Genomic DNA, 21497 nt, shown 5'->3' with positions numbered 1-21497 from the left:
AGACCTAATTTATTATCACTACTTTTTACACTGAGTTGCTTTGCTTCCGTCTTTTAAATCCTAGCAGCAGAAAATTTACAATCTACGCAATCCATGGAAAACAAAAAGTTTGAACTTTGTAAAAATTCACATTTACTCTTTCAACAAAAATCCCAAGCCCCGCTGTACAAGTTATTGCATTCACTGTTCTATTTTCTGTCGTACAAAAACGAAAAGAGGAGAAGAAGAAAAAAACAAAAAAAAACAATCACGTAAAAGAAATGAAGAGGAAAAACTGCATATTTAAAAATTACCACAATAAATCCAATATATTATCATCCTTTTAGACATTTTTCTTTACATCACATATTTACACATTAGGCCAATTTTTTCTTACGAATCAGTTGAAAAATAAAGATCAGGGAGCCAGGCAGATAAAGGAGATGATGGTGAACATTACAGATGAACTGTGCCTCGACGGTAACGTTCCTCCATACCGCATACTGTCCTCTGTACACGCGTCAGGAACAAAGTCCTCAGCTTTCACTCCTGAACCTCCTCATTCTCAGTAGGAAGTTCACATGTGCCACGGAACAAAGTCGATGGGTCTTTGGTGCAAATGTTCCTATTTTTTCTCTCGCTTCCCTTTCAAACACACCCCCCACCCTACAAACACACACACACACACACACACTAAGCAGTTAATTCACGTACCGAAAAAATGAACGAGACACCAAAACCGAGTAGAGTAGAGCAGCCCTATACCTCGACACACATTCAAGTACAAAGTTAAAAAAATGTTACAGAAAAAAAACAGGGAGGGAGGGGGGAAAAGCAAGACAGCAGTCCTCAGAATAAAACGGACAATAGTTCTGGAGCAAGCCAGATATGACACTTCAAATTCCTCAACACATGGGGGCGCTCTAATGAGACGCTCTCGAGAACGAGAGCCACAGAAACAGCCCCCCGTGTTCTTCTTCATTGGTGGTCGGAGGTTTATTCGCATTTGTTTGTTTTCCTCGAGGAGTCCATCATCAGCACCGTTATTTTTTTTTTTGTAGTTTCTTGCCTTTCCTCAGGACAAACTTGTTCTTGATGTGTCCTCGCTTCCTCTTTGCGGTCTGATTAGAAAAATAAAAAAAAACAATTAACAAAGAAAACCGACAACCTGAAATTGATATAGATTTTATCAAGTTTTATGACATAACTGGAGATTAATCACTGCCTAATGACAATAATGAATCATTATTGACTTAAAAGGTAAAAACACGCTCCGACTTGAGGCCAAGTTCACATCACGTCCAACACTGATGTCTCCATCGCTCTAAAATTAGAGCCATAGCTTCTGTCAGAAAGTCACTGGACGAGTCTAAACCCTGATATATAATCAATTGAGTCTGCTGTGATATGACCTTATATGATAGGATGGCAACAATTATTCAATTATTAATCAACTACTTTGATAATTGATGAATCACTTTCCGTGGCTTTCTGATTTTTCAGCTTCTTAAATGTGGATATTTTCTGGTTTCTTTGCTCCACATAACAAAGAAATTCAAACGGAATCATTTTGGTTTGTGGACAAAACAAGACATTTGAGATCATCATCATTTCCAGGTTTGTTAAACACTGATTGACAATTTTCTAAATTTATGAACATTTTACAGACCAAACAAGTTTAGGATTAATTGAAAAAAAATACTCGACAGATTAAACAATTACGATGTATAATTGTTAGTTGCAGCACGATACGATATAACCTGCCTACAATGAGTCATTGTGCAGTTAAGTCTGTTGTCAGTGATGTTGTTTTTGGAATCTTCTGAAGACTGATTAAAACATGATTTTCAGCCCAATCATCCGATCGCCAACAGGTTTTGTAACTCGTAGCCAATCAAGTTTAATTGGTCAGCAATCTGCAGTCACCGAGTGTGAAATATTCTAAGGCACGGCGTTTGAATAAAAACTCAGCAGTCCACCTATTGACATGAAATCAGGCTACATTAAGCCTAAGGAAAATGTTCATATCTGCAAAAGACACTCCGTGAAGATTATGGCTTAGAAATAATGGTTTCAAATTAAGTGCTGAGATAACCCTTAACTACATTCAGTGGTATTTTCCATATCCAAGAGTCAGAAAAGACAAAATCAGTCAAGATTGGTTTTGATGATCAGGGTTTTCTCTCTGTTATGGGTGCCCTTTTACTTTACTCTGCTCAATGATAAATGAGTCTATTTAAAACTGGGAGACGAAATGAATCACAGAGGCATTGGGATGTGACATGAATCATTAAACGGATGATTCATGTCATCCATTATCTTCCCTCTTACCTTTTTGGAGGTGTACTTCTGCTTGGGCACAACACTGCGAGGCTTGTGGTCCAGCGGCTCTCTGTTGTCCAGGTTCTTCACCTTGTAGATCCTGACCAGCCAGTGCTCTGAGGTGAACGCCTCCTCCAGGTGCTTGAACTTGATGTCCTTGTTTCCGATCTCGGCGTTACGTGTCCGGTCAAAGCCAGGTGGCGTCCGGAAGTCCAGCTGGGAAATGTTAGGAGGGTTGTTACTCGCCTCATTTGCAGGCAATATTAGACTTGAAAGATCTTTTAAAGCTCACATAGAGTGGTCCTGTTGCACATATATGTTAGTTATGGAGGTCTACTTACATACATTAACTTGTTTTTATGGTAAAAAAAAAGTTGCTGTAAACAAGCTGATAGAAATCCTCTTTTCTGACGCTCTCCTGAGCCGCGATATTTCAGACTCAACTATCACCCCCAGAAGACAGAGTGTGTTGTGATTGGTCACTCAGGAGTAGAGCCTTCCTAACTGTCTTGTGATTGGCCAGTACCCGGAAATGACATATTCAGCACACCTGCTCTCAGAAGCACAGCTCCCCCCTCTGGAACGGTGGATGTACTGCTCCTCATTATCAAAACCTTGTTTTAACAATGTTTAAAAATAGCTTCTTCACGACTCCCCGCCGCAGTCCCTTTTATGACTTTGACCCGGAGTCAGACCCAGAGTCAGAAGACACTGTCGCTCGTGAAACACCTCCACAACGGACGTTATTCTTCTTCTGCGGTTCAATGTACGCAACCGGATGTGCCCGGACTAGTACCTGGAGCAGGAGGATCTGCTGTTCAGGAGAACCGGTGTTTACGTAACCGGACCGGGTTTTTGCAGAGATCTCCCTGAGCCCGAGATTACAATAAAACACAGTGTTCTCAGCAGTGGCTGAACTGTTTGTTTAGAACCTTCAGGGCTTCATAAACAAGGTAATGACGCAGATACACACTAAAAAACAGCGTTAATTGGAACTTCCGGTCTAACTTCCGGTCTATTAAATGTCATTCTATATTACATTAAAGCTTCCGCTTTAATGTAATATAGAATGACATTAAATGCATGGTTCATAATTCATATGTACATAATTACATAGTTTGACCTGAAAGTGGATGCGCAACAGAATGGATGGATGGATAAAGTGATTAAAAACAAGTTTGTTTTTTTAAGAGCTGCAATCATTACTACACAAATGGATTAGTAAACTTTTCTGTCGTTCTGCCTAACTGCCATTAATTAATTTTAAGAATTCCTAATTATTTCTGAAGGACTTTTATTCAGGGAAGGGAGGCTTATTAAGACTGTAAGATTATGCAGATAAGTGAAGCATAGTTTGACATTCTTAAAAATTCCACAAGAATATGATAGGAAAGCTAATGAGCAAAAATTGAAAGAGTCCTTTAGAGAGACATTTAAAAAGGAAGACTCGCCAAATGATATGACCATAATCTTATTGTCATCTTCTCCAGCACACAAACACAAGGACAAACTATTTAAATATAAGCACTTTATATCTGGATGTTATTGTCTGCTCCTCCCTCAGCCTCTGCTATCGTCTCTATGACCTTCTCACATCTGATTGACCTTGTCACCCTTTATTCTAAAAGCCACACACTATTGTTTCCCCAGTGTTCGATCGCTTTCTTTTCCGTTCTCCTCTCCCTTCTGTTCCATTTCCCCCGTCGACAGAATCTCCAGACGACATGGGTATAAAATATTAGATCATCATTAGCCTCAAACGTTTAGTCTCTATAGACATATTCATTAGTGTTTTTCAACTCTATTTAAATGTGCAGGAAATGAGATACATGTGCAGGTTTCTGTGACCATGAATTCATTGTATTTATTATATGCTCTCAGTGCTGCTGCTATAACCAGACTCATCAACTAAACTGTTCAAAACCATTCTCCTCATGTCTTCTAAGGCTTTATATCTCCATGTCACATCCCGCTTCAATAAACCTAATCACTACTACACTTTGTATCTGCCCTGTTCCCCAGTTTCTGTGCGTCTTTAACCTGAGACATTGCTGTGAGCCGGCATGGTTTTGCTCAACCGTCTGCATCGATTGTCCAATTTGAGCTGAGCCGTTGGCCGGGTTACATCTATAGCAGGGATGCGAGCACCTGGTGAGAAGAATCCTTCACATCTCTCTCTCTGCGCCTAACGGACAGGAGAAGCCGTGGCACATTTCAAAGAGTCTGCCAATCCTTCATATTCCTCCTCCATCCCTTTCTGTCCTCCAACTCACCACTATCTAAACCTCAGGAAATCCCACCAGCATCTCTTTAAAATCCTGCTCTGCTTTAAGATACAGTAGCGTGAAGGTTTTGCGACTACAATAGTGGCAGCTGCTTGTTATTTCTGATCCGAGTACAGACCTAGAATTTGTTTGTATCTATGAAGAGGATCAGGACTCTACATTTTTGTCTCACACAGATGGAAACGTTACCGAATAAATGAAGACGTGAAGAGTCGTCGGTGAGTAAGTACAAGTGTTTGAGTTTAACCTCTCTGCTCCTCACCTGCATTTCACCAAATCGATAGTAGGACATCTTGTACATGAGGCAGTTGAGCAGAGTTGGTGAACCAGCCTTATCCACTCTGAACTCCCCCTGTGGCGTGAAGTAGTCACTCTCCTAAAGAAAACAAAGAACAACAGTATTGGGAGATGGAGATAATTAGAATAGGCAGCAAGAACTGGCGGTGGGCGGACTAAGACTGAATATGGGGATTTGATGGGACTAACTCATAAGCACTGGTGCTTGAAAATAAATGAGTAACATCGACTATATCAATTAAAGCAAAATAAACTGCTGTCCACCCACTATTTACCATACATGGTGCTGTTAATCTTTCTAAGTGGCTCTGAGCAAGAGAAAAACAACTGTATCAAGACACACACACAGTTGCTCCAGTATGCAGGTTATTATCATAATTTAAGTCCACTACTAAAATAGCATAATGTGGTAACTTCTTGGATAAAGTGTGTGACAGTAGTTAAGTTTTAATAAAACCCTAATTATGAGCCTTCAAAGATGAATAATCAGCAGAATCTTGCTTTGAGCACAATAAGTTTGGCTGCGATTAGCTACAGTTTTAGGTCTGATTTAATAAACTCAATTGTCAAAGAGAAATGTTGAAAAGGTAAATAAGTTTACGATCTGTCCAGGTTTGGTTTTATTTACATCTGCTTCAAAAAAAAACAAGAAAAATCCTCAAGTAGCTCCAAGTTATTGATAACATTCATCAATGCAGCACAGAGCTGGTTTCTCAAGCTAAAACCTCAGTGTGGTACAATAGAGTACCATTACAGGAGCGAGTGAAAAAGAAATATTGATTTTACCGCTGAGCATGTGCTTACTACACGATTTCCCGAGGAAAAGCTGCTGCAACATGTGGCGTTTTTTTTTTCTGTCTCACACTCACCCTGATGTCCTTTGGGTGCTCCCCCTCTGCTATCCTCACCATCCACAGGAACTTGTTTATGTCGTCGCCCGAGTAGCCGATGACGCCTCCGAAGATAATTAGGACGTAATCCACATCCAGCGACCTCATGATTTCATAGGCTGCGCTCTCGTTGGATGACATGGCTTTCCCCACCTAAAAAAACAGCGGTGACAAATGGCATACTTCATGCTTTAATAGGGGTGTTCTCCATTTCACAAAACAGCACTTCAGTACTGCAAGGGCAAAAAAAAAAAACAGGAATCATTACAAAGAGATCCATCATTGCTGCTGCAGAGACGACAGGTGGCAGGTAGAAAAGAAAAAGCTAGAGGGCTTTAACGGAGTTAACTAAAGAAATCTTTTTTTCTACATTTGGCAGCGCACACGCACTAACACGCGCACACACACACACACACCAGACCTGAAGAATCTGACAGCAATTAAATTCCCTGTACAGTGTAAATTCAATGGGAGAACTTTAAACAAGATTATCTGACTTGTTTGAGGGAGCGGTTTTATACACTTTAGCAATTACTTTAAAAAATTCAATGAATAGCTCGCTAATCATCCAGTGGCTGCTTAACGGGAAACATTTTCTTCTCCGTGCCTGCATGAAAAAGCAAATCAGGAAGTAGGAAACAGAGCAAGAAGGACCAGAGACAAACCGAAGAGGCTCACCAGCGCTATATGACTGTTGTTCCATGTGTTATTATCCACCAGCGTGGTCCTGTTGGCCATGCCGGCTATCTGGTAACCGTAGTCCCACCATGACATGACGCGCGCATGCTCGTCAGTGTTCTGTCTCAACCAATAGTAAGCCTCCCTGAAGTCATCCAGGATATTCCGTGTCCTAACAAGGGGGAAAAAAAAATAGCGTTGACAGGTAACAGTGTTGACAGGCATGTGGCTGCGTGGGTTATTAATATTTCAGGTCTCACACTGAATAAGAAGGGCACCAACAGTTAGAAAATAGAGCATCCATGCATAATAACTGTAGGGTAAAAAAAAAACCACAAAAAAAAACACCTCGCACTTAGCGTGTGAGGTGTAGCGTGACAGCGACACTGCACCCGGTAGCATGCTTAAACCATTGTCTTACAACTGCTGATGTACCATTCATTTATGTATGAGAACTCGAGTCTACAATTTAGTCGTGGCCTTCAAAACTTCCTCCCTAATTCGTAAAGAGAATAATTATGCCTGTAACGACTCAGAGAGAATAACGGAGCAGCCTTTAGTAAATTCAGCAATCATCCACAGACAGCGTTTCCTGTGACCTAGAAACACGGTGTTACGCAATCATCTTCAAGCTCATAGGTGCACTTACCAATATTTCCACAACACTTTTAATATGAAATATACATGTGCGCTCTTTCTATCCCACTGCACTGTGTGTGTTCCGGCACATACACACACACACACATACGCGGAAGCTAATCTGCACTCAAGGTGGAGCTCTCCATCATTCTGCATTATGGCCTATTACTAGGAGCTTAGCTCCAGTCTTTGTGGTTATTTAAAAAGCCATTAATACATTATAGCATAAATATGTATGAGAGTGTGTGTGTGTGTGTGTGTGTGTGTGTGTGTGTGCTCAGTACCCGTCATGGTTGTATGAGGCCAGCACCACACTGGGACTGGAGTAGGCGTTGCTGGTGACCCACGTGCAGTGGACGGCAAACATCATGAGCAACATCAACATCAACATGGTGACGATGGACTTGATGTTGGGACCCAAACCCTCCTCTGCCTTCTCTTGCTCCGACACATGTTTGCGCACCTTCCCGGCCTGCAGGGGGAGACAAGACGCACTCATGATCCAGGGAGAAGATTGAAACACGGATTGCTGATGTGAAATATTGAATGAACTAATGGTGTATCAAGAGCATCCTTCAGCTCTCTGTATGGTCTGAGGACGCATCTGGGGATTGTGAGATGAACCCTGTGATTACTTGATATTACATTACAGGAGCTGCAGAGAAGAAAATAATAATAACTCTCAGTGCTCAGTATGAACGTGACCCATCCAGCTGCAACTCCAATTACTTTCTTGGAAAGTGTGGCCGAAATCGAGCAACCGTCACAGTTCATTCAGCAGTTTTCCTCTCACCTGACACACCTCCTCATCAACACTGCTCACCTGTGATCAGCCCTCCCTATATACTCCAGCTCCTCACTCACTCCTTTGCCTGATTGTTCTTCGCAAGACTCTCCAGCGTTTATTTCCGGACTGACTTGCGATTGCCGACCCTCTGCCTGATCTCACCTCAGCCTTCTGTCCCTGACCACGTACCTCCCTCAGCGTCTCTGGTTTCTGTGTGCCTGTTTCCTGGACTGTCTGCTGAGCGTTCACATCCCTCCTGATTAGTCTCTTGTGCCATTTCCTGTGCTGGGGTTTAATATAAATAAAGACTATTACCAACTGTCCCGCACTGCATTTGGGTCCGTACTATACCCGTTTCAGCAACAGCAATGAGGTAAAATGAGATGAAGAAAATGTGAGAAATGTAACGGGCTGCTGACACTGCTTCAGATTATGAAGGAAAACAAATGTTAGCGAGCCACATGCACAAAGTTGATATTTGACATTACAATAAAAAATGTATTCCCTCTCCAAAGTCAACACCTTCACTCTCCAGTAGATTTTCTAATCACGGTTTAAAGAGTTGTATGAATAAACTGGACAGCCATGAGTTAATGCTGTTTGTATTCATTCTGAAAGCATTTCTCATCTCACAATATAAGCAGAGCCTTGTTTTGTTTTATTCAGTCTTCAAGAATATCGAATATTTATCTTTCCAGTGCAGAGCAGCAAGGATGTTAAACAGAAGCAACATAAATAATAAACAACAATATCTTGATTTCACAACACAAAACCTTAAGAGGATAGATCTTTAAGCATTTTGTAATAAGGATGTGGACTGAGAAGGAAAAAAATCTCAGGCAGGCTTAAAAGCGAATATATAAAAGAAATGAAGTGAGCGAGCTGAAATTGTGGCAACAGCATCAAACAGTTGCAGCTGAATCACAGTTGACTCACAGTTTAATCAAATCTGGTGGGGAGTGTGAGGAGAGAAGCTGACAAATTCAAACCCCAGAAGGTGCAATAAAAGTGTAACTACACTAGATAAAAAAAAAAAAAAACATATCAGCAACTGTTGCTTCATGACACTTTTTTTTTTTAAGTCTTCAATTTTAATTCCAGAACATTCATACTTTATAATACCATAAAGGATTACCACTACTCTGCCCTGACCTTGTCGTAGAGGTTCCCAGAATTCCTCTTGTCGTCCTCGTCGCTGCTGTCCTCGGCGGGCGGCTTCTCCCTCTTTGTGTCGTCTCCCATGTAATGTTCAAAGACGCTGGAGAAAGCCACGGCCGACAACATGCACACCACCGGGGTCAGTGTCAGCATCAGTCGCACCATAACGCCGGCAAAGTAGACGGCACTAATGGCGTACAGGGCCACTGTCAAGGGGAAGAAAAGAAACCAGATGAAGAGAATGAGAGAGAAGGCAAAGAGGAAAACGGTGTGTGAGTGTGGAGGAGATGAGGCAGAAGAGTGTGTAAAGGAGATAAAGACATGAAAAAAAGAGAAATTGAGTAGCTGGAGTAACACTGCATAATCATTCTGGGTTAGCTGTGTGCAATACAAAAGCCTGAATAGAGAGAGTTGTGGTTGCTCTCTGTCCTTGAGAAGAGCCAACCCAGCTCAACACAACAGGTGCATGGCTAATCGATGGCTGTAATTGGCTGATTAAGTCAGAGGGAGAAACAGGCTGTTGAAGGACTGCATTTTCAGCGCTTTATCTGTGGTTCTCTGTGCCCTTGATCTGGGCGGTCTTGTGATTTTGTAAAGAAATGTATTCCTGCTCTGCGATTTAAAAGTCGAGGACATCACACACCTGGAGACAAAGGGGGTGCAGGTGCTGCAGGGAATATTTACTCCTCATCAATACACAGCCTAGCTTTGTTTTAACTGACTGTTTATGTACGGTTTACAATTCACGCACGGTAACCAGGACCAAGGACAGTTGACGGACAGCAGGGGTCACTGGCTTGCCCCCAACCTTAGGGTGGAAAAATGGGTGGTTAAATTTAGAAGATGACAAACACTGAGAGAAGACAGAGGAGGAGATGCATAAGACGGTAAATAATAGCGGTGTCACAATCTCTATTGTAATATATCGAGATGTTTCGAATATTGATCCAAACATCGTCACGATATCGACCTTCAAAAGCAAATGCTCACTCGAGGATTTAACCACGCCCCCAGTGTGATGTCCTGCAGACGTGCCAGAGGAAACTAAAAAAAAAAACAGTACACGTTATCTCCTCCCACTAACCTGAAGCTGCTGCTAATAGTAACCACGGCAACTGCCGATTTGGGCGACAAAACGACCTAACTCCAACTCCCCCGCTTCTCCAAAATCACCAGTGTGGGAATATTCTGCATTCCCCTTGGGTTTTGTCAACAACATTTGCATTGTTGATAAGAAAACCAAGCTGAGCAAACTATGTTATGAGCATGTAGCAAATCTCCATATGCATCAGAATGATGTAGACGCAAATACAAAAACAACTCTTCTGTCCTCATTTGGAGCGAAACTCCCACAAAATTCAACTCCCGTTACAACGTTAACTAGATATGTAACCTTATTCAGTGGTAGAAAACCATGGATTTAAACATTTAATTATGCTATGAAATGCCACCCAGGTCACATCTTAGTACAACGGTGTTTCCTTCCATATATGATCATGTTATAGGAGGTCAGAGGTCAGATTTAGTGACCAGAACACAGCAACAGCTCCATGACTTCTCTTCTTTTTACAGTTATTGTTACATTCATATTGTTAATAAATGATTTAAAGTAGTGGGGTACATTCCAAATGAATGGACAAATATCAGTCACTCAATTCAATTCAAATAATAGGCAGACTATATTAATTTCTCAGACATTTACTCTATTATTATTATCACCATCAATATCTTCACTATATATTATTATCATATTATTATTACAACACATTGCATCTTCTTTTATAAATTAGTGTAACCAAGTATGCCAGAGGCTAATGCACCAATGAAAACTGTGTTTTACGCACCGAAAATGATAAATAATAGCTCACATAGTATTGCATCAAGAGGCGTTCAGCAGGCAGACAGACACACACACAGCCTGTCGGGGCCGTGGATATGAGCAATGAAGTTTGCGGTGATCAGAGTAATTTGTGGTTATTGATATCAGTATGAGCAGAGCGAATCACAACTTTAATGAGAGCGGTTCATTTTGACATTATTGTCAGTCTGTTAGAAAAATATTTAATTTGATTAAAATCAAAAAATAATATTTATAGTCATTAAAGTAGCTGGCTGGAGCTATATGGCAGCTTTTGGAAAGCCCTGAGACAATCAAAATAGGTAATAAAACATTTTATGAGTTATCACGATATGAAACCAGTAATCTTAGACTAAACTAGGCAAGTCTAAAAGTGGCAAACCGATCTGGGCTAAAAGAGAGAGAAAAAGATTGAGAATGGAACCAAATCGTGACCTTAAAGTCAAAAATCGAATCCAATTGAGGCTTTGGAGAATCGTGACACTGCTAGTAAACAAGGGAAAGAGAAGAAGAGAACAAGAACCAGGAAAAAAGAGGAAGAATTAAAGGTAATGGGTGACTGACCAACCAACAGCAGTGACTAGGTTTACTGATAATAATAAAAGTAATGACGCAAGGAGTCACCAAGGAACCAGAGTTTGTGTGAAGCACATTCATTATTTCTCCAGACAGACAGTAAGAAACAATTGGACCCTTTGACAAAAATGTGATTGCCCCACAATGTGTTCATCAAACAGCCAAGGAGAGAGAGGTTGCATTGACTTTCAAGCTGTAAAAATGTAAGAATTACAGAGTGTAAAATTCTCTGTTTGATGCTAAATAAGCCCAAGGAACCTCAAAAATGACGCTGTTGCACAAATTGAAAATACAACCTGCAGCTTCAAACTAATTCCGTTCATTTTGGATTCAGAAACTTTGCCTCAACTGTAACCTCTGTTCAAACTGCAGCTGAGGCTCATGGGTAGTGTAGTATATAAAGCAACACGTTCATTCCACACCAAGCTGCAGTTCATCCTTTTGGGAAATGAAAGTCTGTAAAAAATGTATTTATGGCAGTTCATCCTATGAATGGGATAACATTTTCACATTTTATCCCGAATAAAATAATGATGATTAACAACATTATTGTGAAACCAATAAAATAAACCTTACACTTTTGTAAGAAAATTGTTTTTCACACATAAGACGAAAGTCTCTCGTGTGACATCGACGGGGTTTCACCGTTAACGACTATTGCGGTAATGAAAATTCACCACAGGTCTGCTTACTGTGAGAGCTTTTTACGGCAATGTGTGATTAAATAGATTCATCTGTTGTTTGGATTCAAAATACCTCTGGAACCAAGCACTTCTCAAACTCCATATAACTCCACACCAGAGGGAAAATTAAAGTCTTTGAAGCACGTTTTTAAAAACCTGCAGAGTTGGGGAATAAAGATCAAATGTTCCTACCAAACACTCGTTCATCATTGATGTTCTTGATGCAGAACCACAGGCCTGCTGGAAAGGTGCAGACCAGGATGTGGAGATCAAAGAAGAAGGAAACCCAAGTCGTTGGCTGGTGCTCCGACACCGACGCTATGATGGGAATATGGATCTTAGCATAGCTGTGGATGGAGGGAGAGAGAGACAGACCGGATGTAATTCATGTCGAGTTGAGCACACTGAGACAAATTAAACAATAGATCCTAGTGATTAACTCCAGAATTATGAGCAGCAGAGAGGATAATTTAACTCCCCAGTATGTTCATGGTAGAATACGACCAAATTTAGCACAACTGATGAGCAGTTTCTTTTTTTACACAGAGTCTGATCCGCATGCTCTCTCTTTATTTATTACCAGCTTAAACACAGCAGTTTGCATATGATTTTAAAGCATTTTGTACTAACAGCTGGGGGGAAAATACACACAGCACATTAACAAATTAACATCAGTCTCCAAAGGAAAGAAGGAAAAAAAAAAAAAAAGCCTAAGTCAGCAAACAGTGGAGGGATTGATTGGATGTGCTGCAATAGCACATGTTGCAGTGCATTTGCTGAACACCGTGTGCCATGTGCGCTGTAGTGTTTTCGTGCGTCTTGGAAAACAAACACATGCACTTGTTCCGTCGACAGTCGAGACTGAAGGTCAGCAAACTCACCCCGTGTCCCACAGAGAGTAGAAACGGCCGCTCCACGGAGCGATGTATCCTGGAGAAGAGGAAAACACAAACAGAACAGAAACATAAAATGTTTCAACATTTCAGTCTCAAAATAAAGAAAAAGTGCTGGACTGACAGCAGGAAGGGTGTTGAATGTTAAGACACGCGAGGGAAAGTTTGGCTACAGAAAAAAATATACTAAAACAACTTAAGAAAAACTTAAATTTCACTGTCCTTTGTTACTCCAAGGAAGAATTGCGTGCAGCACTGAATGTATAAAATATTAGACCAAACAAAAAAAAAATCTGACCTGTAGGCCAGAAAAAAAGTGTATGAGCACAATACAGAAGATAGTCTCTAGCTAAGTTCACTGTGTGACAAGAAATAAATGGAACAAAAACATTGCATAATTTACATCTACTTATTTAACGCCCCTGAATACTGGTTTGTGAACATCCTGTTTATTTAACCTCAGGGGTACATATTACAGTGCTTTATTGAGACTGAATGCATATATTTAGCTTCATTACAGATTTTAACAGTCAAAGGCTGCAGCTAATCTGCTTCATCACGACCGTACAGGATGTAGCTTGATCAGTTTTGACTGACAGCACTGGCATTTGCAAACAAACCTCCAGCTGCTGCCATCATATTGCGACTGAACAGTTGCATAAATCTGTTAGAGAAACAGACATTCTTTAGAATAAGAACTCAAGAGAGAAAATAGGTTCCCACTGGCTGTGAGGACATCGAGATGAGCAAACGTCGTCCGACAGCCCTCAGACGAAGCCGTCGATGCTGAGAATGGATTCTATTGATGGTTCTTAATTGCTGGAATTGACTTGTTTATAAATGTAACCAAAACCATTTTAGCTGCAAATTAGACCGCACAGGGCATTTTCTGTGCACATTCAAATGTCTTATTTGGGTTAAGCTTTGATCGGGAATACATTTCAGCAATGTACTGCTGCCTTAGGGCTCTAACTGCCACTTACACACTAACATATGCATTAAACACACACACACGCACAAACACAATAAAGAGCCTCACCGACAAATTTGTGACGTGTTCATAACAACATAAACACCCGACTCATGTCCTGTGTTATTTTTTAAGAGATTGTGTAAAATGTGCTTATCTTGACGGTGAAATACTTAACATTGTAAAAATATGCAGCCCTAATGTGATCACTTTAATGGCCTCGGGCAAGAAAAGGAGAGAAAACGGCAAACTGGAGATGGAGACTTTCTTGAGAGGTGATTTAAAGGGGGAAACTGATTTAATGGATCAATACCTGGCTCTGTATTCAAGAAACCCACCCAGCTCCTCTTTTTTTGGATCCATTTTTTTATGAGATGAAAATGTCTGACAGATGAGGGAAGGACATGCTGCAAAACTGGCTTTTAACCAAAGAGTTGCTGACTCCCCCTCCTCAAATCAGATATCAATATCCCATTGACACGAGCGGCTGGTCACTTCTGAATTAGGCAGGCGACAAATGTAAGGATGTAAATATGCACAAAAACACCTCACTGCAGTGTTTGTATAATCTGGACTGACATAATGTTATGTATGTACGAGTTTTTGGTGAAGGCGAGTAAATGAAAAGCTTCAATATGATGCCAGGTGAGCTGCCATTTGTTAGGGCTCATTATACACTATAGTAACACAACCTAAATGGATAAGTGAATGTCCTTTCCCACACAATAAAATATATTAGCTTTCTCTGGACCAGTCTGAGCTAATAAGGGAAGCAAAGCCAACAGTGTTTAAAAATAGTTTCTGTGGGGAATTTGTGCTTTTGAATGCTAGACTCTCCATCTCTTGGTGCTTTTATAAAGAGAAAAAAAAAGCCATAAACACTATATTCTAGGCCAAGACGCTGAATTTGTCATCCTGAATCTAAACACCTCAGCAGAAGACAAACAAAATCACTAAAACAACCTTTTAGCATAATAAAAGGCCCCATACACACTTGCCCTAACCCTTTTTCTTTGTCATTTGGAAATAGGGTGTTCTGTATGTAGCACTGTGGTGCTGCTACACATACATTATAACTATTTTTAATAAAGCTCTATTTGAATACGTATACACAATGTGTACAATCACTGAAACGCAAAGAAAATAAAAGTTATGATCATGTGAACAGTCCAAACAATCTCAAAACACAAGAAGAGGACAAAAACAAACTCTATATAAAAACACAGGGATGGTGTTTTGAGATTTTACCACAACATGTCCAAAAATGCAGTTTCTCTTTGGCTACTGTGCAATTAGAAAACTTAAGTGGATTCACTTAGACTTGTTATCATGTGGAAAGACCCTAAATTGCTTACAGCTTCACAGCTACTACTCTATATCTGTGTCACGAGAGACTGATTAAACAGATTACAGGGCCGTTCAGAGAAAGCAGGTGCTACTACTGGCTGCTACTCTACAGATTCTCTGCAATTCACCTACATGATGAAATTATTCGACCAGTTATCCAGCGATACCGCCTACTGCAACTTTAAGCGCACAACTATGAGGGGCCTCTGCTGTGGCCAGACAGAAAAAATGAGAGAGAGCGAAAGAGCAAAACATTAACAAGGACAAAGATCAACTAGCTGGCTGTGCACACCAGGGTTCAACAACACAAGGGGGGAAAAGTCCAAATGGTTTTAAAAGCTGCACCAGTGTCCGTCAGTTCTCCAAGCATATTTTGTGCATCATTTGCCTTCTGGGCTTCATTTTCTAATATCCAAGTTTGAATGAGCAGCTCATTTGGAAGGAGAGGAGGTCAAACCATCGAACCCTCGTGGGATTTATAGCAGTGCTAGTTCAAGTATGAAATTCGACTAAACTGATCCTTGTACTTAAGGCTATTTTACCCACTGAACTTGAGTTGGATGTTTCATGTTGCTACTAATCATCTTCTACTTTAAAAAAAAACAGGATTTAAACAAGATTTAATAAAATATCATGACTGGAAACATTTAAAAAAACAAAACTGGGATATTCATCTTTAGCACATGGTGATGAGTTCATATTGCTTTCTGTGATCAAGACTGTAAAACTGAAACACATGCAATTTATCTCTACTCTAAAAACTGAAAAACAGCAAAAAATTTTGAGGCTGGAACAAAAAAAAACATTCTGCTTTTTCCGACTAAATTATTCTCACTGTTACACTCACACTTTTCAATTATTTTCAGATGAACAAACAACTATTTAATTCTGAGGACAAAGCATAACACACTGAGGGGTTTACAACGACATGAGACATTGACCAAAGGACAATGTGACTACATGTGAAAAAAAGGACATACAGACCTGTGTATGTGAGATAGATCACTGTGAGGAAGACCGCGCCGGCAGCAAGAGAGACCCCAAGGAAGAACAGTGTCTGGAACTCCTGTCTGGTGAGTCTGTCCTTCAGGTATTGCAGGAAGGCATAGGCTTGGAGAAGTGCAAACACACCTGAGAGAAAAAAACCACAGCGAGAAGCAAAAGAATGAGCAAACAAATGGAACGTGCACTGCATATCTGAGGAGGGCCTGATTCATCCTGCCTCCTGTGGGGCGCAGAAATGGTAAAGAAATGCCGTTATTTGTTTGGCAGAATTCAAGACAAAGCAGTTTGTGATTGCCCCCGTCGGTGCTTCATGCAGATGTGCGAAGGAAATACTGTGGAATATTTCAAATGCAAATGACAAAAAAAAAAAAAAAAAAAAAAAACACATTCATATTTAACTCGCCTCGTCTTTCTTTATGCAGCCCCTTTGGTCACGCTTCTTTCCCCCACAATATTGCTCTGTCACATTTCCTCCAGTGAGTCTCTTTTTTGTTTGTCTGGTGAATTTGATATGAAAAAAAAATGTGAAGCTTTGTTTCCATCTGTTTCGTCACCTCCCATCTTTTTACAAACACTGTGTAAAACAGCGTTACTCCTCCTCTGGCCCACAAAGACCCACAGCAGGTCTCACCCACTTCTAAGGTGAAGCTCCTGTCTGTCTCCTAGAGGGTGGCCATGGTGCTAACACGCTTGCCACTCTACGCCTCAGGGGCTGATATCAGAACAATATCGACAGGTCCATGGCTCTGTCATTCCCGTCCTGTCTCCCACTGCGCTCAATGAATGCTACCAGCAGATGTTTTGAACAGCTGCTCCCCCAGCAACATAAAAAAAACACACTTGCTCTTTAGATGATTTGTGGTGGAGCATTCTTCAAACACTCTCATGGTGCTGTTTGTGCAGCAGACACCCAGGAAAAAACAGGGGACACTCCAAACATATGCCTGCTGCAGAATAAAGAGAACGCTCTGAAAAGTTGCTCAGCCTCCTGAAGATGTCAGGAACAGTCCTCTCTCTCAATCTGGATGTATATGAACATGAGAACTGTGCACATGAATATGCACCCAACCGTGCTGTCATACAGCAGATGGGCCCCACTCAAGAGGCGTAACTGAACAAGCTTTAATAAACTACCCACGTGCCAAAAAGTACTTTTGTGCTAAACACATATGGGTGACATGTAGAAATTACTAAGTTATTTCTATTGGATAAATCTTGTGTTTTCTGACAGGCACAGCATAACGGACAGCATCAGCACAAGGGGATTGAATTCCCACAACAGCCAACTAAGCTTAAGTGTGCATCTATGGTGCTGTAAGATGCTTTGGATAACAAGAAGTAAAGTGGCTTATATATAAAGTCACACCTTTAATACAAAAACCACTGCAGTCAGCCTGAACCCTCTCCTCTGTGTTTTGAGGCATACATTTGTTGGCAGTGTCAAGGCAGGTCAAACGTTGATGTGAAAGCTTTGAGACACAAAAGTTGCCTATTTAGACAATGAGCACACACAGAGCAACATTAGCATTTAAATGGAGCTGCATTTCAGGTCATATAATGAAAATTATGACCTACATTCATACTCTTTTCAGGTATTGAATAAAAAGTTCAAAACCGAATCAATCTAACTCTTTAATTACTTTAAGTACTCAGTTACAAGTAGGGAACGAAGGTGTTAAGAACATTAACATAGCTGCCAACTCTCAAACATTGGCCGTGAGACACACGCATTTGATTGACTACTCACATTCTCACGCTGAAGTGCACATCACGATTAAAAATGGTTCTGAATATATCTGACAGCTGAGTTTATATGTGATCTTGAGCCTGAGAAAAGCCACTCGTGATCGATAAGTAATGCCTGAAGAGACTGTGAGGAGTACAATATCCAACTGTCTCTGGTTGAGCCAATACATCCATGGGCTGAGCTTGTGCTAAGCATATGGTGCGAATATCATTAATCCTAGGGCTGGGTGATATATCGATATAAAAAATATATTGACATATTTTTAAATGGGATATGGACAGTGTTGTTTTTGACAACCATTTTAGTCTTAGTCTTTTGGACTAAAATGCTCATTAGTTTTAGTAAAATTTATGTCACTTCTATATGTGATAGCTTTAGTCCAGTTTTAGTCGACAAAAACTCAAAAAGGTTTTAGTCTAGTTTTAGTCAAAAAAGAAAGGTCTTTTAACAAATTTATTTAGGTCAGTAAGTATTGGAGATTGCTGTTGGGCAGTGTCACACATAAGTTGTGAAAAAAGCAGCAGATCTATAAGTGCAACACATGATTTTTTTAGAGGCTGCGCATCGCCCCTGCTGACGCTCTTCTCCCTCTCCTGCATTGTGCGCCGCTGTAGGCGGACTCTTTGTATCCAACGCACAATGGATAATTTCTCTATGCATAGTTATATCTCCACATCCATATATGACACATAAATAATGATTTTTTTTCAAAAGTTTCACTTCTGCGCAGAGAGACTTTCCAGCATTTAATAGGTGCTGTTCCACAGTGTACTCACATCTTGGAATCGTTTTATTGATGTTCCAAACTGATCTTGGACAGACTCTAAGCGGGTATAGACAGCCGCCGCGAGCTGGCCGCAGTTTTTGAATGCGTCATCACAACATCGTTTCTGTGGTTTACGATATGTGTCCAGTCTAGGGCTGGGCGGTATACCGGTTCATACCGAATACCGTTTTTTTTTTTTTCGTCACGATATGAATTTTTAATATACCGCCATACCGGTATATTTGATTACACAACATCCGTGCAGCCCCCAGATGCAGTGGATGCAACGCACACCAGATGCGCGATGCAAATACTATGAGAATATATTTGAATATCTGTGTTTTTAGAGGGAATATTCAAATATTATTTTTGAGCAATTTTGACAGCCCTAGTAAGCATGTCTTGGAATATCAAGAATGCATGAAGTCAAGTCAGCAACCTTCACATCAGCAGGTAACACAGGGATTTTTTTAAAAGATGTTGCTTTGCACAGTCTAAGTTGTGTATTTTGACTGCAATTGTCTTTGCATTCTGATTCCTCACTTCATTAGAATCATGAGCTCTTCTTTGTAAACAGCATCATTTTCTGGGGCCATGCAAACCTGTACTAGTGTGGAGTTATTCTACAGTATTCATGACAGTAAAATAGACCATCCTAAGTTAATCTACTGCAGTAATTCTGTTAGAATGAGTAGAAAATGCTGTTAACACCTGATTATGCATGAAAAAAAAAAATAGTCAGATACCGTGAAACTGTTCGAATTTTGAAAAATACCGTGATGTATATTTTTGGTCATACCGCCCAGCACTAGTCCAGTCATGGCAAAATGACCGGGAACAGGGACAGAATGCAGCAGCAGATACTTTTAAGGTTTTAATTGACACGCACAATAAGCAGAAATGTCATGCATTTTAAACGTCTCGTCTTTTCGTCTCGTCAACGAAAACGCACGCAAGTCTCGTCATGTTTTAGTCATCAAAGAGCCATGTTTATCTCGTCCCCGTCTCGTCATCGTCATGAAAAAAAGTAGTGATGATTTCGTCATCGTTCACGAAAACAAAAGGTACTCCTGTTGGTACAGTTTACATTTTATTATTTGAACATCTGAGGATTTATTCATGATCCAGGTGAAAAAACCTGTGTTTATTATTTATTCACTTGATTTTCCAGCTGTTCACTGAAATAGCCGATTTCAATAAAACTACTTGTGACATGTCATATTTGGCCTCGACTTTGACTGAACATTTAATTTCACAGCTTTCACTGCGGAAGAAATATCAAGATATATATCGTATATCGATATTCAGCATAAATATATCGGGATATGACTTTTGGTCTATATCGACCAGCCCTAATTCATCCTCTGAAACGTTTGTAACTGCTCGCACCCGCGATACCTAGACAGTTCGGTCACGATCAGTTGCATCATACGGGTGTTCGAGCGTCAATGCTTCTAGGAGTTCAGCCAAGAACATGCACAATAACAGTAGTAGTCCAGTGGTTAAGTAACAGCTGTTGTGTTGTGAAGGTCGTAGGATCGAATCCAGCTTTCAAGGTATCTGTAGTACTATTCTTGTATAAAGCATTATGAGTTTTTAGCATTAATAATACATAAAGCATATTGTTGATGCATAAAATATTACTATACATAAATATATTGGGTGTGTGCCGGTAACCTCTGCCACAGGGCCAGCCATACATTTGCCACAATATCTCACTCCAAGGTTTTCTCAAAAGTTGGCAGCCCTTGAGTTGACATTGAGTGAACACACTAAAGAACAGAAGAGTGAACTCTTTTTGTCAGAGGTAGAAAAGGTGGGACCTACCAGCAGCTGCCATGTGCTCACTTGTCCTGATTGGCTGGAACCCAACGAAAGGGACTTGCATCGACAACACGAGACCCACAATGAAGAAGGTGCTGTATGCTGTGAAGAGAGAGGAGACGATCCACATCGGATACGATTAAATATTCAATATAGTCAATTTCACAACTGAAAATCTACTATACTTCTTCCAACCGTCAAGTTTAGGTTCCACTTTTGGGGAATGAACCTCAGCCATTGTATTAAAAGTCGACTGATTTTCGCTGTTGCACCTCAGAGGGAGTAAATTCAATATGCCTAATTCAGTGATATTTAATGAGAAAATGGGAGCTGACTCAGTGCATGAGTGACAGGGAGGCCTGAAGTGAGACGACAGTGCAGCTCCCACCTTTGGAGCCATGAGGAAACATTTCACAGACACACCAGCTAAATTAAGATTTCATACTCTTCCTAAAGAGTGCGCCGCGTTTTTTATTTTTAAGAAGTTGTGACTGCCCTCGGCAATCTTTTCCTCACACATCTGCTATTGACTCACCACGGAGAGAGATGAATTGTGATATAACGTAGACTGCAAGTAATTTTATTATTATTGCCGTGACTGAAAGACACCTGGCTCTGAAAAGAAGAACTGGAGGATGAGGTGAAGAGCGTGGGAAGCGCTTTTAGACCTTGTTTCTTTTATGTCAACAGAATAAGCCAACAAATATACTTCTCAATGTACCATTTGCTGCCAAACGGTGAATAAAGTAGCTGGATGATGCTCAGGCTGCTGAAATCCTTGTGGGACAGTGAA

General features: G+C 40.5%; 1 protein-coding gene across 1 annotated transcript in view; it reads right to left on the bottom strand.

Annotated features, from left to right (window-relative positions):
* Nucleotides 1-812: 812 nt before the first annotated feature.
* LOC310935751 (dolichyl-diphosphooligosaccharide--protein glycosyltransferase subunit STT3B) overlaps nucleotides 813-21497 on the bottom strand; it is an 87777-nt gene continuing 67092 nt past the window's right edge. The window contains exons 6-16 of the mRNA XM_083899691.1: nucleotides 20708-20806; nucleotides 16347-16493; nucleotides 13034-13082; nucleotides 12345-12499; nucleotides 9030-9241; nucleotides 7375-7562; nucleotides 6452-6623; nucleotides 5753-5926; nucleotides 4849-4962; nucleotides 2311-2517; nucleotides 813-1100 (exon numbers count right to left, since the gene is read on the bottom strand). Of these exons, the coding sequence (XP_083755817.1) occupies nucleotides 1023-1100; nucleotides 2311-2517; nucleotides 4849-4962; nucleotides 5753-5926; nucleotides 6452-6623; nucleotides 7375-7562; nucleotides 9030-9241; nucleotides 12345-12499; nucleotides 13034-13082; nucleotides 16347-16493; nucleotides 20708-20806 (1595 nt within the window). The 3' untranslated portion in view covers nucleotides 813-1022. The remainder of the gene's footprint in view (nucleotides 1101-2310; nucleotides 2518-4848; nucleotides 4963-5752; nucleotides 5927-6451; nucleotides 6624-7374; nucleotides 7563-9029; nucleotides 9242-12344; nucleotides 12500-13033; nucleotides 13083-16346; nucleotides 16494-20707; nucleotides 20807-21497) is intronic.

This window comes from Microchirus variegatus (assembly GCF_963457635.1).
Source record: "Microchirus variegatus genome assembly, chromosome: 13".
Classification (NCBI taxonomy): Eukaryota; Metazoa; Chordata; class Actinopteri; order Pleuronectiformes; family Soleidae; genus Microchirus; species Microchirus variegatus.
Note: the sequence above shows the minus strand (reverse complement) of the source record. Positions and strands in the feature narration are given on the sequence as shown.